The 18,665-nt window shown below is 35.8% G+C and overlaps 2 protein-coding genes and 1 non-coding gene across 4 annotated transcripts; 1 reads left to right on the top strand and 2 right to left on the bottom strand.

Annotated features, from left to right (window-relative positions):
- Window positions 1–327: 327 nt before the first annotated feature.
- Window positions 328–18,640, bottom strand: LOC133533864 (uncharacterized). 2 transcript variants are annotated; one of them, XM_061872937.1, is made up of 5 exons: window positions 18,408–18,640; window positions 5,455–5,562; window positions 5,182–5,259; window positions 4,381–4,469; window positions 328–2,476 (listed from the first exon to the last, which is right to left on the bottom strand). In XM_061872937.1, the coding sequence occupies exons 1-5, from the start codon at window positions 18,475–18,477 to the stop codon at window positions 2,246–2,248; spliced, it is 576 nt and encodes a 191-aa protein (XP_061728921.1). In that variant the 5' UTR covers window positions 18,478–18,640; the 3' UTR covers window positions 328–2,245. The 2 variants fall into 2 exon arrangements, with proteins under 2 accessions (XP_061728921.1, XP_061728922.1); XM_061872938.1 differs by lacking the exon at window positions 18,408–18,640 and adding an exon at window positions 16,319–16,338.
- On the bottom strand, window positions 3,937–4,009 carry Trnan-auu (transfer RNA asparagine (anticodon AUU)). The gene has a single exon. It is a non-coding gene; the product is annotated as a tRNA-Asn (tRNA).
- LOC133533861 (uncharacterized) lies at window positions 10,589–15,771 on the top strand. Its single transcript, XM_061872934.1, has 2 exons — window positions 10,589–11,498; window positions 12,684–15,771. Exons 1-2 carry the CDS (start codon window positions 10,845–10,847, stop codon window positions 12,933–12,935), a joined length of 906 nt encoding a protein of 301 aa, XP_061728918.1. The 5' UTR covers window positions 10,589–10,844; the 3' UTR covers window positions 12,936–15,771.
- Window positions 18,641–18,665: the final 25 nt, after the last annotated feature.

The raw sequence follows: 18,665 nt of genomic DNA, 5'->3' as shown, positions 1-18,665 counted from the left end.
TACGCATTCATTTAATTGAGATTGATGGATGTTATTCGAGTATCTGTGATTAATGTCTTAATGAGGAATTTCCCCCGATAACCATAACCAAACATACCTATTTAGACGCAATAGAGTTTCTGGTCCTGGACATGAATGCGGGTTGCCAAATGATAATCTAAAAAGTATCATTGTGCCCCTACTAGTGCTGCGTTCATTAAACATACATATACATACAATATATACTGTCCGGTTATACTGGATGGGTTTTAAAATAATAATACTTTTTATGATCTAATTGGAAAAAAGGTATCGAAAACGAAGTTCAATAGAAATTAAAAAAGTGTAAACAAACCAATTAGTATTTATTACATGCTCCGTAATCCCTCAATTTCAATCTCAATCACCTTTATGCATCCTACACTTTATTTTTATTTTTTTAGAAACACGTCTGTTAGTTACTAGTACTCATTTAATAAAAAAACAACTTGTTTACATGGGCGCCGCCAGGATTACTTTCAGGGTGGTGCTAGGGATTGCAAACCGGATTGATTTTCAATCCGGCCGGATCCGGCCGGATTTTGGCCATAACCCGGCCGGATCCGGTTTGGTATATGGATATTAAAGTTAATTAAATGACATATTTTTCTAGTTTTTTGCGTAATACGTATTCCTCAATCTATACTTTGAAGTTAATAAATAACTACTTAACAATAAAATAGAACTTAGTAGTAAAAGGTGTGACACTGTCAATATCACTTTAAAAACAAAATATCGGTCATTTATTATATTTAACCATTCACAAGTGCTCAAATTTTCGTTTACAATTATAAATTTGATTAGTTTCCAAAGCCTCGTAATGGGATGTGGGGTGGGAATTAGAACTCCTTGAAAGGACAAGTTTTCGTAACTGTTCTTTGATTGAATTCTTTGTAACGTTGACATCCATTCTAGTAAGAAAATAAGCCAAAATGATATTAAATTTGCCCTCATTTTTTGCCCAAGAAAGTAGTTGACTGTATGATTTAAAAAATTGAACTTTTTCTTAATTTACAGAAAATTATATTGGTCAAATTATAGGGAATGGAACACGACACGACGATCTGATGCAAAAAATAATACAGTGTAGGATTGAAATCTATCGCGAAAAGGGACTCCCTAAGAAAAGTTACATGAATCAAATAAAGAATTGGCTAGACGTAGAGTAGCATGTAACAGGAGACAGGAGATGAAGGAAATTGCATAAGATTGGTTGAAATTGTAAATACAAAAGATTCTCTCTTAAATTTGAATAGAAAATAAACAATATTTTATCATATATAATGTCCGATTTTATTATATATGTATATATATATATATAAATAAAATCGGAGTAAACTAAAGATCATCAATGTTATCATATATTCATTCACACATGTAACACATATTGATTAGCCCAACTCTAGTCGGTTGAGTACCGCCGACTTAATCCTGCTCATTTGTTTACTTTTAATCTCCTATCACATCATTATGACACAACATTAACCTTCTCTTTAGCATAAATTAGAAATGCCTTCTATGGCATCTCCATCCTTTAATTTTTCCTTCTATTACAGTATTCGTATCGTGCCACTAACATGAAAGGCATCTTCTGTTCCCAGTCATCGTCATAATAAATATATTTTTATTTATCTAAATTTAAACTTCCGTCGCTTTTTCCTCATCTAAAACGCACAGTGCGTGCTGTATTTAGGCGTTTTTTTTTTATTTTGCCGGATCCGGTTATTTTTACCGGATACAGTAGCTCCTGAAACGTGCCGGATCCGGCCGGATTACCGGATCAGGCGGACCGGATTGCAATCCCTAGGTGGTGCATAATAGATGGATTAGAATGCAGTAATTTATTTTTTGTGTTATATAGTTGCGAATTACGCTATCAAAATCACTGCAGATCTATATTGGTCCAACTAAAACAAACATGTAATTTTTTTATATATTTTCTTATCTGCCTGGGGGGTGCTATTGCACCCCCTTGCACCCCGCTGCCGGCACCCTTGCTTTACTTTTTGTCATTTCTACTGAATGCCATTTTACAAATTAGATATTTTAGATATTTATAGTATATTATTTCTGATTTCATATTAATCAATATCTTTAACTTCCTCTAACAAAGACATTAAGTAGGTACAATACATTATCTGTAAATCACAGTTTTATTACGTCTGCCATTATCTTTTCATTATCACTTTGCCTTCTATTTACAATAGATGTATTCATAACAGTCGAACTATCTACTATTTGTCTGATAGTGATCATTGACTATTTTCTCTATGTAAGATAGCTCAGTGGCATTTACGTTGCTCAAATTGAGGGAGTGTCTCGGTGTGTCCTGGACGCGGGCCATCGCTTGACGAAGAATCTTCTGCAGTGGACTCTGAGTTTGCACCAGCACGGCGTAGCACAGCACTTGTCTGCCTTGTTCATTGTATACGCGCCAACGCAAATAGCCCCGTTGATTCTGGAAATTATAGTGATTTCTTAGGGTTAAAATTATTTTGGCCAGTCACAGAAAATACTGTCATTTAAATACGCCGTTACTCCATAAATAATAAAAGATGTGCTTGTGATGCTAGTCAGACGTCACCGCAGGCATTATAATACATATGTGTTTTCATTTTTCATGCTTTGAACGTGGGTAGTTGTTGTTCTAAAAAGTGTGCAGAAAATGATACGTTATGCTCTAGAGCACTGTACTTTCTAAGGATTTGTTGTACAATTTCCATTCTTATAATTAACTCCCCCATTCCATAAATAACGACATTTTTACCTAAACTGTTAATTGAAAGTAATACCCTCAAGAAATACTACTCAAGTATGCGTCTTTATGCATGCTTACTTTCCTGGTATTCGAAATGAAAAGTAGAGTGTTTAACTCGGGTGAAAGGCACCATTTGAATCTCGGACTATTGGCCAAACTACCTCGACAGAAATGGATGCCTTCCATCTCTTGGTTAACATCTACAAACAAAATTGGTAACAAACACCTCATGGCATAAGTCAATATTTTTTATTACTCATGCTTTGAAAGTGGATCATTGTTGTTCTATGAAGTGTGCAGAGAATACGTTTTTGCTCTAGAGCATTTTACATTCCAAGTACGTGCCTTTCATTCCTTGGTTCATAATTTACTATGCAAGCCAAGAAAGATCGCGCGAGAGGCAGACATTTAAAATTGGCAGCAGTGTAAGTACTGTTAAATTCAAGCAAGTTTTAAGTAAGTACGTACCTACGCCAGGAGGGCTAAGATGGTCGGCTCTTTATCATTTGTCACCATGCCTGTCACGTTCTAACAAGTATGTAAGCGCGAAAGTGGCGGGCATAGTGATAAGTGATAAAAATGGAACCATGCTGCCACTGCTGGCTATATTAAACGCACTTATGTGACATGTGATATGTCATAATTTATGTTTATGCCTGAGTAATTAACTGTGGCTTAATTGTTTTTTTACACCTAAGTGTCAGAGTTATCTAACACGTATTATTATACTTAATTATGCTCTAAAACTATGAATTTAAGTTTAGAACTACCAGGAAAACAACCACAGCTCCGAACATCGTAGCTCGTAGCCCTCAATTTAATTTAAATTTAGTATCCATTGTTCTAAATGGAAATAGATTTTTTGCATATAAGAATAAAAACATGCCAATGGCATTGATGCATAAGTAATTAATTTTTTTGCGTGTCTACTACGGTCCCATACGGAGCCATTCTTCGTCCAGTCCGTCATTGTTGTATTCCGTATTCTCTTTCTGTATTTATTTACTTAATTAAATAGATGTGATAAACAAATTTGATATTTTTAAGAAAAAAAGCAACTGAGTACAGAAGCTAGTGAAACTCAATTAATTTTTAACAAGCAGAAACGTCTGCGAACGATGCTATTAAGCTTAGAATAAATTTAAAAGTGGAAAATTTACTGACTTGGGTGAGATTTGAACTCACGGCCTCTGGATCAATACTCCAGCGCTCTGCCATCTGAGCCACCAAGACCTCATCCCTAAGCAGCAAATTTTTCCACCATAAGGGTCTAGGGGACTCTAGCGACATCTACCGTACGAACGTTACACTTGGACGGTTACTGGAGTTCCAAGTCATATTGGAAATTCACCAGTAAGGATGTGCTACCCATACTAAATTAATTTCAGAGGCCATGAGTTCAAGTCTCACCCAAGACAGTAATTTTTCCACTTTTAAATTTATTCTAGTGAAACTCATTAGCGTCCCTGTTTGCTTCAGAATCCCACTTGTTTCAAACGCCGAACAATATCGCTAGCAAAGTTTATTCATTCTGCTGAAATGATCTTATACTCTTTAATTCATTGAGGGATTCAAAGAATTATTCCTGTAAGTACTATAGTTACCAGAGCCATATTGGTGGGCACAGTCATAACGCTGGTAAAAGAAGTAACCGCGTTGGTTCTTACTGGACAGTGCACAGTTTGACAGGGCTCTGAAAAATAAAGAAATATAAAAAAAGAAACGAATAGGCATAATGTTATAAAAAGAGAAATTTTGTGAAAACTCAATTAGGTCAACAGATCATGTTCAATATTTTTTTATAAAAAAAAATATTTTCTTGAATTTTTCATTTTCTTTATATTTAATTTTAATCTTTGAACTTAGTGTCGGCTCAAAAAATATACCTGTTCCAAATTTCACTTCAATAATTGCCATAGAACCTTAATATTTGTTTCTGAGATATTACGGACATGACGAAACTATTAAAGGGTTTTGTGAGCGTCAGGATGGCGAATAATGCAAGATTTCATAGGTTCACGCGCCAACCCAACGTCAGGTTGGCGGGTGGACCTTAGTTTGAGCATAGCTCGTTATAGGGATACGTAAACTGGTTTCTATTAAAGGTTTATAGAGGTACACTAAAGGTACAATATAACTACATACTTGTAGTGCGGTATAATCCAAAATTTCATAGGCCCACCCGCCATCCGGTTTTTTTGTTAAATATCTCGTTTTAGGGAGAGGTACACTTGATTCTATTAAAGGTACACTGAGGTACACCGAGGGTACTATATGTTTATAAATATTTCCTTCAAATTTGTTGAGGCCTAAGGTCCACCCGCCATCCTGACGCTCACTCCGTTTTTGCCATTTTGACCACAGAACCTTAATATGTGAAAACCTAAGTTACTTGACGAATGTACCTGGAGTAACATTTGTTTTTAAGTTTATTAAGTTGATATTGATCACCACATCCTGGTCGAGTTGCGTTGATGAGAAGCCTGAAACAAGTTTTTTTAAACTAATTTGACTATATCGACCGTTTATAGGAAGCAAAGTATAGGTACTTATTTTTATCATTCCTAGGAGTACCTAAAGATACTTACTATTACAATCTGGCACCTTATTACATTGTAATAAGATTCAAAATTTATATACTTAAATGTGTATTTGACGGAGCCTGTCCTTATACTAACCCGCATAAAACTTCACGTTGACAGGAACATTCTCGCCCAGGGTGACTACGCAGGGCAGCCTCATGCCGCACCCGTCTATGTTAACTTCATCCAATTCGTACTCTGATCCTGGACAAAGATGAAAACAATAGCAAAACTTATCCCTATGTATCAAAGAGTATTTATTGTCAAAGAAAACTTTGTAGCGACGTAAATTCACTGATATGTGTTCAATTTGTTATAAGTATATCAAAAAGTGGCGCCAGTAAATTTACATCGCTACAAAGTTGTCTTTGACAATACACCTCTATTTCAAATTCTCTTTGCTATGTATTTAGTTTAAGGGCTAACTTTTTTTTACTACGTCAGTGGCAAACAAGCATACGGCCCGCCTCATCAGGCTTACCATCGTAAGCATTCTCCGTAACCTATGGACGCCTGCAACTCCAGAGGAATTACATGCACGTTGCCGTCCCTAACACTCCGCTCCCTCGTTGAGCTCTGGCAACCTTACTCACCGGCAGGAACACAACGCTATGAGTAGGGCAGCCCAACCAACTGGGAGTTAGGGTGCCTTTCGACCAGAGAAGTGCTATGCACAGCACAGCACATCTCTGGTCGAAAGGCACCGTTAAACGTGTATACAGGGCACGGGTTAAACTGTAGGTACTGTATAAACGGTTAACTCCGAGTCAGTTGGCTAACCCTGGAACGTGCAAGTGGCCCTCATATAGTAAGTTAACCATTCTAAGTTTGCACTGACTTGTCACTCTTGTCAGTGACAATCACTGCATGTATGAATATGTAAGTATACATATACCATGGAGCGGTACACTTGATATTGATGTAGCACTTGGCATAAAAACTTAGCATCATGGTCCGACAGTAAATCTAAGTATACATATATGTTGCGCTTTCTGCTGATTTACCCACAGTGAATTACCTCAGTTGCGAGATGAGAGACTAGGGGCGTGTATAACCTAATAACCGCAATTACCTGATGGATAGATATTAAACTGATAGCCAAATTACTTATGTAGGTAGTAAAATAAAACAGATGTATTTATGCGGCGCTCCACAACTCGTGCCGCTTTTATAAGGACATGGACTAGTATTGAGTTGAGTTGACAATAATTGTCGTTATTCAATGATATTAATAACTCAATATATGTTATAGGCGTTTTAAAATTGAAGCCCGTACCTTCTGACAAATTGTACAAGTTGCATTTAGTCACACCCCTCGCTTGCCCGAGAAATGTGCACGTACTAACGAGCTCCCACTCACAGAAAGAGACATGCTTATGTTTAATAATGAGTATGACAAAAATGAATGGACTGCGAAAATTTATCAAAAACAACAGATTTCTTGGTAGGTATAGAAATAAATATGGATGTATTTTTAGGGTTCCGTACCCAAAGGGTCAAACTATTACTGAGACTCCGCTGTCCGTCCGTCTGTCCGTCTGTTCGTCTGTCCGTCCATCCGTCCGTCCGTCCGTCCGTCCGTGTGTCACCAGGCTGTATCTCATGAACCGTGATAGTTAGCCAGTTGAAATTTCTACAGATTATGTATTTCTGTTGCCGCTATAACAACAAGTACTAAAAACAGAATAAAATAAACATTTAAGGGGGCTCCTATGCAAAAAAGTGATTTTTAGATAATAGTACGGATCCCTTCATGCGCGAGTCTGTCTCGCACTTGGCCGATTTATTGTGCTCCTTATATATGAGCATATCCCATCTATAGTTAGGTATATAATATCATTGTCTTTATTCAAATCAATACGACTTGTCTAACCTTAGGTAGATGACTGTCTAATTATGACTCCTATAAATTGAAGTTCACAGAAATCATTAATAGTCGTCCAGTGAAGTGAATAATCATGAATAAATCATTATTTAAATATGTAGGAGTACCTATGATTTACAACATAGTTTTATGCAGTTATCTCCAAGATTAATTATTAAAGGTGTTTTAGATAGTAAGTTAGTACCTATTCTAATTGTAGCGCCAATCTTAAATAATTGGCTGAAACGAAGCTAGGACAGTTCTCAAGGCCATTTCAAACAGGCAACTAGAGTTAGACAAAGATAATTCAACGATTTGGATAGCACACGCAGTGCAAGTGTTAGTTTAAACGCCAAACTTCTATGAAATTATGACGTATAAATAACACTTGCACTGCGTATGCTAACAAAATCGTTGCAGACTATCTAGATCTAGCTCTATTTAATCGCGGTATCGCGCTTTTTACATCAGAGGTATGTCGTAATTTGATTATTATTTCGCGTCATTTGCTATTCTTTCTTAACCGACTTCAAGATTTCAAAAGGAGGAGGTTATCAATTAGGTGGGTATGTTTTTTTTTTTTCTTTTTTTTATGTTTGTTACTTCATAACTCCGTCATTTCTGAACCGATTGTGAAAAATATTTTTTTGTTTGAATCTATATATATATATATAATAAAGCATAGTCCATATAGAATTGGCACATAATTAGCAATGTTTAAAAAATAATAATTCCATGGCGGGAAAAAAATTTACAATTACAGTTCAATCACCAACCTTCAAAGTATTAATGGTAAAAATATTATTTTCCTAGCTTTATGCATTTCAAAGTTTTCGACCATGAAAATTGAGAACGGGAGATTGATCGTGCACAAATACTTCGAAAATTCTTATCGATCCCGGACAAAGACATCTAAGTCGCTTAAGATGCTAAAAGCTAGTATTTGTAGGGTCATCAAACGTTACAAGGACACTCTATCAGCCGACAGGAAAACACAAACTAATCGGAGGTCTGGGACAAATAACAAGATTTTGAGAAAAAAAGTCCCAAGGTCACTAAAACAAAATTCAGGACGGTCTAATTACGATTTATCCCAAAAATTCAAAGAAACTTCTAGAAAGATAAAGATGATTCCCCTCAGAGGTGGCTATCGAGCAATAAAATAGCCAAATTGGACTGTTAAACAGATCCGACAAGCTAAAACACTAGTTCGACTATTGTACGACCCAGTATTGACAAAATTCGAAGATTGCTCTTTGTTGGACGACAAGACGTATGTAAAACTCGATTTTAATTAACTACTCGGTTCGAAGTTTTATATGGCCAATAATAGAGGTAATTTACCCGAAAAATATAAGTTCGTAAAACTTGACAAGTTCGCAAAAAAAACATATGATATGGCAAGGAATTTATAATTGCGGCTGTAATACCTACGAAAAGTTTTATAACATAGTCAACAATGAAGTCGGACCTTTATATTAAAGAGTGCTTAGAGAAATGAGTATTGGCATTTATTAGAACCCATAACGGTCCTGTGAAATGTTGGCCAGATTTAGCCAGCTGCCACTACTCAAAAAAAGTTTTGGCATGGTATGCTAATAATTAGGCCAATTACATACCCTGCGAGATGAATCCTTCGAATTGTCCCCAATTTCAATCTATCAAAAACTACTGGGCAATCATGAAAAAAATTAAATAAGACTAGTCAAATTGTCCAGGGTATCAATTCATTGCGATCTACAAAATATCAACACGCCAAAAATGTCGACAAAAGTGCTGTGCAGAAAATGACGGGGGTCCATTATGAAAACAGTTCGTAATGATTTACTTAACAGAGATTTTTTTTTAATTTATACATATTTATAAGCTAAATACATTACTATTTATTATTTACCATTCATAACTTTCTTATTTTATTAACTTAAAAAAATAACAATCTTCTAGTGCGTACCAATTCTATATGAACTATGCTTTATATATATACAGATTGGTCCCGTTTTTGCCAAAACTCGAAAATGAGGAATCGAGAGAACTCTTCAAATGTGAAAGGCATACATATATTGATTTTTTGTATTTTCTTTAACAAATCAAGCATTTACATTTAAAAAAAGTGACATTTGATGAAGTGGAACTGCTGATGATGATCAGAATGGAACTCTTCAACGACGCATAGTACACGTTTGGCGATTTGTCCTCTTCGCTGTGTTTGTTAGGCAAATTAGATTTTCAAGACAAATTTTTGTCAAGTTCGAGTTCTGACGATGGGTTCCATGAGGAATCGAGGGAACTCCTCAAATATTAAAGGCAAATATATAGTGATCTTAGAATATTCATCAACAAATCAAGTATTTACATTTGTAGAAGTAACATTTGATGAAGTGGAACTGCTGATGATGAACAGAACGGAACTCTTCAACGATGCATAGTTCACGTTAGGCAATTTGTTCTCTTTGCATGTTTGTCAAGCAGTTAGGTTTTCAAGGCATATTTTTATATTTATATCCTATTTAGTTTTATTAATAATTATCTGGTGCTTTATTTCATGCATGGCATATTTGCATAATTTATTTTAAATACAGTCGAATACCCTATTGCAGGTATCTTACCAGTCAAGTCAACCATAGGGCAAATCTGAAATGTGTCAAGGTTTCTACATAATTAGGCGTAGGTAGCGTAGGATGCTGTCTTTTAAATTTCATTGTATGAAAGCCAAAATCAACAATAATCGTTCTTTCACCGGTCTCCCTCATTGAAGCCGGTTTTTTTTTTTAATTTTAAGCTTAGGTATATATAATCGGCATATTCCGCAAATGTGTGTTATACCTGTTTGGGAGAAAAATATTGGATATATTCTTGAATTATATTATTTAGGGACATTATGTCTGCTGAAAAACCCGTACTTACTGATTTTGAGCAGACAGGCAATTGACATACCATCAATTTCTTTTTAATGGCGCTACAACTCTTATAGGTTTAGGTAGACATATTAGTAGTATTAATGTGTACCTAGATCCTGATGCACTTTTGTTATCGTTTACAAAGCCGTCTTAAGATTATCTAAGCTGAATCTAACGGATTAAGATATATGTTTATGTTCTATAAGTCGTATATCAAGTCAAATAAAAAAAGGTAACCCAGGCGGCCTATACTAAGTATATTTATTACACAGTAAGATAATCTAGGTTTCGTACTTGTAAAAGATACATCGAAATATGGGATGGATCTCTAGCGCTACAGCCCTAAACTTACACTCTTCTGTTTAATAAAAAATCGGGTAAGTACCTATGTTTTAGTCGGACATGCTTTGCTACCTAATATTCTATTTATCTCGTATCCATATGTAACATTATTAAATGTGCGCGCGAGCGTTGATGTGAGCAGACGTGTTGCAAACATTTTAAATAATTATAAATTTGTGTAATAACAAAATTGAGTCTTACTGTCTTGTTATTAAAGTGGTTATTTAAATTGATCCATTGAGTAAAGATACGCCCTACTGAAAAAGTATAGGTCGCTAGGAGCGCTTTATCACTCGAGCATCGTGAGTACTGCAACCCAAGTGTCCACGGCGTAACTATCGTGTGCGCTCTATTGACGTCTAAGTTAATACGCTGTAGAAGAAATGTCGCATAACGTTGGCGGTCAGAGGTCTCCCGGTAAGATTGTAGCCGGTAGCGCACCGCAGCCAGGGCCGGCTAAGGAGGGAGAAGTGACCACTGCTGAATTATCTGGGAAGCGGAACAAGCGTAAGCAGCCGCCGGAGAGGGATTGTAATTGTACTCATGAATTGTCAGGATTCAGATCCGAAATGAAACAAATGCTAAAAGAATTTACCACTAACAAAGAAAAATTCATGACTTCTATGCGTGAGGATATATCGCAAATAAAAAATCAAATAGGCAATATACAGGTAACCACAGAACACTTGTCAAAGGAAAATGAGAAAATTTCATCGGAAATATCTTCCCTAAAACAACACATCTCCAACACGGATGACAAAATTAAGAGCCTGCAGACCGATATAAATGTCTTGAAAAGCGAATCCTCAGCTGATAATCCGAATACCCGCCCCTTGGACGAGGAAGGTTTAATTAAGGAGATTCGCGAACGCGCCTACAGGGAAAAAAACATAATAATTTATGGAATATCAGAACTAGCGGACGGCAATATTCAAGAAAAGCAGCAGCATGACAATAACGAAGTACATAACATAACTCAATTGATTATTGAAAACTCACCAGTTCCTCAGCAGATCTTTCGCCTTGGAAAGTTTAACCTCGTAAGGCCCAACGTCCTATTTTTAGGACTGAGAAATGTAGTCCTTCCGGCCCAAGCAACTATATTAATTTATCAATTAGCGGCCCAGAGTCCTAAAATTAGGTCATTCACTTCTGACACGTACCGATCCTAAATCTATGCGTGTAAAGAAACCTTTATTTCTTAAATATGGCGGAATTGAACGCAGCTATTATGATTACCTGTCAGTTTGACGTTTGACAATCAAATGACAGTCTTTTGGCACGCGGATGTTGGGAAGATGGCGTCAACGCGAAAACGTTGTAAGTAAATCCGTTTTTTTCACCAGAATCTTAAATTATTTTAACCTAAATTTAATTAAAAATACTTATTTAAGCTTTGTATTATGACGATCACTAAAAAAATTTTTCCGTTATGATTTATTTCGAGCAGGAGATGCGAGCAAATTTCGATGTCCTAAAATTAGGTCGATGGAATGTTATTGCATTAGTACAATATAATTGTTTTGTCATAAATTTGGGACTTCGGGCGTTTATTCCGAGTGTTGCATTGTTACAGGCTTGAGGGATGCAGAATTAGAAAATTATTTAAATCTTATCTTTACCCAGTCAACAATTCAGGACATACGGTGCACTTCATATGCCATTAGCTGGTGAACAACAAAATAGATGTAGGAGGCCAGAGTGTAATAAAAAAAAGAAACTTGATCTCATCCTTAATAAAGACTAAAGTGCAATTGTTAAACAAAGTGTGATGATGACTGATGTGATAATATTTTAGAAGAAAGTACTTTTTGTTGATGTTTAGAATATATAAGTTTAGATTTTTTGTACAACTGTAATGTACTACCTACCTATACATAAATAAAAATAATTATAAAATATGTATGTTCGTTTTTATTTCATGATTCACAGCTATTTCATTGGTTTCTTGCAAATGTAGTGACTAGATAAAATAACAAATATTCACAAAATATAATCCCAGTGACCTAAAAATAGGACATTTTTTTTTCGAGTAATTTTAAATTAATTTTATTCATAATACTTACATTTACAGTACTTAATAAGACTTCAGCTAAAAATATGCCAATTTCAGATTTTATAGCAAGTAGAAGGTCTGGGCCGCTAGTATAAGTACCTAAAATTAGGCCATTGGGTAGATATGATAAACGTCCTAAAAATAGCTTGGGCCTTACGAGGTTAACCCGAACAAAACTCGACCTGTAAAGGTATGTTACGATTCTGCACAGACAGTAAAACAAATACTACGCAATAAGAACAAAATCGAAAACAAGGAAGCCAAAATATATGCAGATCTAACACCCACCCAGCAAAACAACCTTAAAGCATTACGTCAAGAACTCCGTACGAGACAAGAAAATGGGGAAAATAATATTACTATAAAATACGTCGACGGCTGTCCTAAAATAATTACAACGAATACACCAAAAAACTAGCTATGAGTAAACAACATCCGCAAGCTTCTCTTAGTGAAGATACTATAATATCTTACGACCTTCCGCAATCATATAGAGACATTCGGATAAAGCGGTCGTCACTTAATATTTTCTATACAAATATACGCAGTTTGGTAAAGCCAGGGAAACTTGATGAGCTCAAATGTGTTATCAATAGCACCCAGAGTAAGATCCACTTGATAATATTAACCGAAACATGGATAAAATCGGAATCAGAAATTCAATACTTACAGATTGAGAATTACAGCCACTATTCAAACTATAGAACCAATGCCAGAGGTGGAGGAGTGTCAATTTTCGCTCATAATGATCTTAAGCATTATTTATTGGAAGAAACCTACAAAAATGGTAACAATTACTTATGGATCCACATTAGTAAGCTTCAACTGGACATTGGTGTCGTTTACAAGCCAGGTGACACGAATATTAATAGTTTTTTGGAAGATTTCGACTTACAACTACAAAAACGAAAACGAGCAATGATCTTTGGAGATTTTAATTTGAACCTGCTATCATGTGACAGAAATACCGTAAGATACAAAGAACTACTGCAAGAATGCGGATATTCCATCTTAAACAATATCGACGTGAACTACGCAACTCGTAAATCCACTTTAACAAATAGTATTCTCGACCATGTACTAACTAACCTGACAGATAATAATTTCACTATTTCATTACTGGATTCCGCGCTCTCTGACCATGTTCAAATATTTGTAAGTGTAGACAAAACAAAAATCAACCAAAAACAACGTGTCAGATATGAAGCACTTAACTATGATACCTTGTTCGACTCAGCCAAAGTTTATAATTTCAATTATGATAATAACAACTACAAAGACCTTGAAGTATCTATTAGTAATCTTATAACTAGCAGCACTATAACAAAAACCAAAATACTAAACTTACCTCGTAATGACTGGATTAATAGAGACATTATCAATAATATTAACAACAGAAATGCTTTATGGCAGTCACTAAAAAAGAACCCCGGTAACCCGAACCTCAAAGACAGCTTTAATAAAAAAAGAAACGAGACAACGCAATTAATACTAAAAGCAAAAAACAAGTACTACACTGATAAGTTTTCAAAATGTTTGCACGATCCTAAAAAAACCTGGAGTCTGATTAACGAAATATCCGGTAATAAAATTAAAAATGTCTGTAACCCTCCCAAACTTTTGTTAGACTCTGTACTCTTTACCGAAGGCACAGCAGTGTGTGAAATTTTTAACAACTTTTTTGCTAACATAGGATCCGAGCTAGCGAACCAAATTCCTACGAGATATCATAATAATACCACCTGGACAGTTAACTGCTCAACAGCAACTAGTAATGAACTATCAGACTTTGCACCATGCTCTAGTGATGAAATATCCAAAATAATAGATGCGTTAGACAGCAACACTAGTGCAGGAATCGACGGAATTAGTACGAAGAGCATAAAATGTTTAAAAGTTTACATCCTAGAAGGAATTACAAATTGCCTCAACAAATGTCTAAACAATGCAGTTTTTCCTGACGAATTAAAAGTGGCAAAGGTCAGCCCAATTCACAAATCAGGCCCAAAGACCGACCCTGGAAACTACCGCCCAATCTCGGTTTTGCCGGTTATTTCTAAAATCTTTGAGAGGGTGCTGTACAATCGCCTGGACAAATATTTAAGTAGTATAGGTTTTCTTTTCGAACGTCAATACGGCTTCCGCAACAAATCTAACACATTATCTGCAACTGTTGACCTAGTGACCAAAATCAAATCTAGTATAGATGCTAAGAATATCGTTCTTGGCGTATTCATTGATCTTAAAAAGGCCTTTGATACGGTAAGTCACCCGATACTACTTCGAAAGCTTTCTGGCATTGGTGTCATCGGCAATGCTCACAAAATGTTTGCGTCATATCTTTCCAATCGATTTCAAGTAGTTAAAATAGGCAATTACCAAAGTACAGCACAAACTATTACCTATGGCGTGCCACAAGGATCGATTCTAGGGCCGCTTCTATTTTTAATATATATGAACAATATTAGCACACTTAAACTTAATGGAGAGATCTCGCTCTACGCGGATGATACGTGTGTTTTTTATTATGGGAACTCAATTACCGACATGGCTAAATTAGCTCAGGATGATCTTAACATTCTGTACAAGTGGTTTCAATACAATCTGCTTACAATCAACACTTCTAAAACCTCATACATCATATTCAAATCTAAAAATAAAACAATACCTAGTCACACTCCTTTATCAATCAACAATGTCACAATCAACCAATCATCACAGGAAAAGTACCTCGGCTTGATATTGGATAGTGGTCTGACGTGGAAGGCACACATAGATAAAATAAAATCAAAATTGTCTAGCATCATGGGTTCAATAAGAAACATAGTTAAATTCATTCCGCCTACTGTTAAATTTAATATATACAACTCACTAGTTAAATCGCATCTAAATTACCTGATTGAAATATGGGGCAGTGCCGCGAAAACAAATCTTAAGTATCTCCAAATTGCTCAAAATAAAATAATAAAACTATTGTTTAATTACGACTACCTAACACCGACTAATACAGTTTATTCTAAATCTAAACTAATGAGCCTAAAACAACTATATACTTATAATACAATAATACTTATTAAAAAAATCCTTAATAAAACCATGCACTGTCAAACCACATTCAGAACAAATAAGGAAAGCGGCAAGAGAAACCTTCGTAGTGCAAATAAGTTATCCCTACCTTTTATACGAACAAAAAATTTTGGCACAAATAATATAACATATCAGGGTGCGCGAATGTACAATAATTTACCAGCAAATATTAAGAATGCACCAACCTTCAACATTTTCAAATACAAACTAAAAACATATGTTTTAGATAATATTTCAGCCACCTAAATCCGGCCCTGGCAAACGGCAACACGTTATCGCCTCGAACCTTGGTAACAAAGGAAACTATGCTTACCCGCCACATGTTTTAGAATCGCGCACTTTGGAATAAAACATCGCAAGAAATTATTACCTGTTAGGTAGTTTATGTCAGCGGTGATATTGTATTCATTTTGTTATTACTATTCCCTACTAGAAATAAAAACAATATGTAATTTACATCACTATTAACGCTCCCTATATATTTTTTTGTATGTATCAACTTATCTCATTAAGTGAAATGTAATATTTCTTTTGAGATAAATAAAATATCTTTAACCCGAACATTATTAAATACCAAGTAGGTAATAACTCTTTCAACTTTTCATCGCTTAACTACCGAACCGATTTTGATGAGATTCGGCAAATAGAAACTTATTTTTAGAAATCTACCTACTCCTTAGAGCAGGGTTCAGAGCCAAGATACCATTTACGCACCGTAGCAAACGAAACGCAACTGTTTCTGTCGCACTAATACGTAAGTATCTATTAACGATTGGAATCTTGGGTAAGCACCCGGCCAGGGAGGGGAAATGACACAGACAAATATCCAAGCGGGCGGATCCACGAACACGCGGACACAGCTAGTAGATAAGTAGAACAATAAACTTCAATCACAGCCGCAATCTTAATCTTTTATAATAAACCAGAAGTCAATAACGAACGGAGATACTATTCAATAATTTATTGTATTGTTTATGAGTAATTCCGATAATTCCGAGTCAGAGTCACTACCGTATATCGAGTAGTTCCAAAAAACACCCATAAATTCATCGTAGCAGAGTCCTTTTACGGAATTACGAGCTTCGCAACTGATTCGGTATTATTCAAATAGGTACAGCGAGCTGCAAGTGCATAGTGCATTGCATACCCACTTCGTCGGCTAAAGTCGCAAACCTCGTAACTACTGCGTAGTAGTTACGAGGTTTGCGAAATTAGCCGACAACTTTATGAATGGAATCCATTCTCTAAATGAGTATATATCTACATACTATAAATTATCCACGTTTGCACCTGGAAAATGGGTATGTACCTACTATGTCTGTTTCCAGCTGGGTAAATCCTGGGTCTATACCTACACCTCGCTAATTATGTAGGTAGTACTAGTTTCTGATGATTCACATTACTATCTCATTGCCTTGATTTACAGATTACGGGAAAATTTGCTTCAGCGCGCTTCAGTACTGGATAATTATATTATCTGTACTAAATATAATAGTAATGTTACATATATTCAACTAATTAATACATTATAATATAAACTGAAATAGTGTAGAGATTTTTCACAACTACTACAGCATAATATTTGTAAAATTACATGTAACTGAGTTGAAGCGCTAGTGGCCTGTGGCGGTGAAGACCGTACGATTTGCAATCCGGAGATCGCGGGTTCAAATCCCGGCTCGTACCAATGAGTTTTTCGGAACTTATGTACGAAATATCATTTGATACTCACCAGTCGCTTTTTGGTGAAAGAAAACATCGTGAGGCAACCGGACTAATCCCAATAAGGCCTGGTTTACCAGATGGCAGTCGCTTTCGTAAAAACTAGTGCCTACGCCAATTCTTCGGATTAGTTGCCAAGCGGACCCCAGGCTCCCATGAGCCGTGACAACGCGAGGATTTATGATGACATGTAACTATGAATTACTTACATCGTCGTCTTCTAAGTAAGTATTCTCTATTTACATGAAACGCTGCATGAAATCATTAAATTTACCTACGTACTTATTATATAAATAAATATTATAGGACATTATTACACAAATTGACTAAGTCCCACAGTAAGCTCAATAAGGCTTGTGTTGAGGGTACTTATAACTTATAATATATAAATATTTATAAATACTTAAGTACATAGAAAACACCCATGACTCAGGAACAAATATCCATGCTCATCACACGAGTAAATTCCCTTACCAGGATATGAACCCGGGACCATCGGCTTCATAGGCAGGGTCACTACCCACTAGGCCAGACCGGTCGTCAAACCTATGTATGTTTACCTTTGATTAATATTATTAAATTTTTAATCATTGTTCAATTCAAAATTCGAAATTTTTTTTTTGTGATTTTTGTTTCCACTTCAGAAAAGTTACAACGTATTTACAAACTTTTATTTATTTAACTCGCAATGCTCGTATACTGGTGTATGAGGTGTATTGGACCTGAACCTGGTAGTAAAACTAGTAAATTACCCTCGTACAGGTAAAACAGCTATTTCTTGGAGGTATCGAAATATATACCTGAATTGTATCTCTATTTGCTTGTATTGATTGCTTGAAATAATTTTAATTTGAGGGTAGTGGGTAATATCAACTTCTAGAATAGGTTTCCGGTTATAAGCACAGTTGAAAAGGTACGGAACCAATGCCTCAGGCTTAGAGTTGTGCCGTTTTAGAGAATATTCTCCGTTTTGTATGAGAAACGTTCGCGTTCTACAATATTTCCCAGAGTAAACGGAGAACTTTCTCGAGATTGGCACTTTACATAGGCTTCAGCACGTAGAGCAGTTAAAAGAACTTACCACAATCCTCAAATACCACCGCCGCTGAAACCGTTCCTGTCGCCAGCACTATAAGGTTGAACAGGAGCATTTTTTTTATGGTAACAAAATATACTCGCGCGTGACAACAAATGCTTTCGAAACTGAAATTATATCAACAGGCGCACGCCAACGTAGGTATGTATAAGTATAGGCGCGTACAATATTATCACCTCCTGATAACGCCAATTCAGCCACTGTAAATCTGATGCATTGGGCGACGTTGATTAATAATTACAA

Source organism: Cydia pomonella, unplaced genomic scaffold, assembly GCF_033807575.1.
Source record: "Cydia pomonella isolate Wapato2018A unplaced genomic scaffold, ilCydPomo1 PGA_scaffold_208, whole genome shotgun sequence".
Lineage (NCBI taxonomy): Eukaryota > Metazoa > Arthropoda > Insecta > Lepidoptera > Tortricidae > Cydia > Cydia pomonella.
This window is presented reverse-complemented; position numbering and strand designations above follow the sequence as displayed.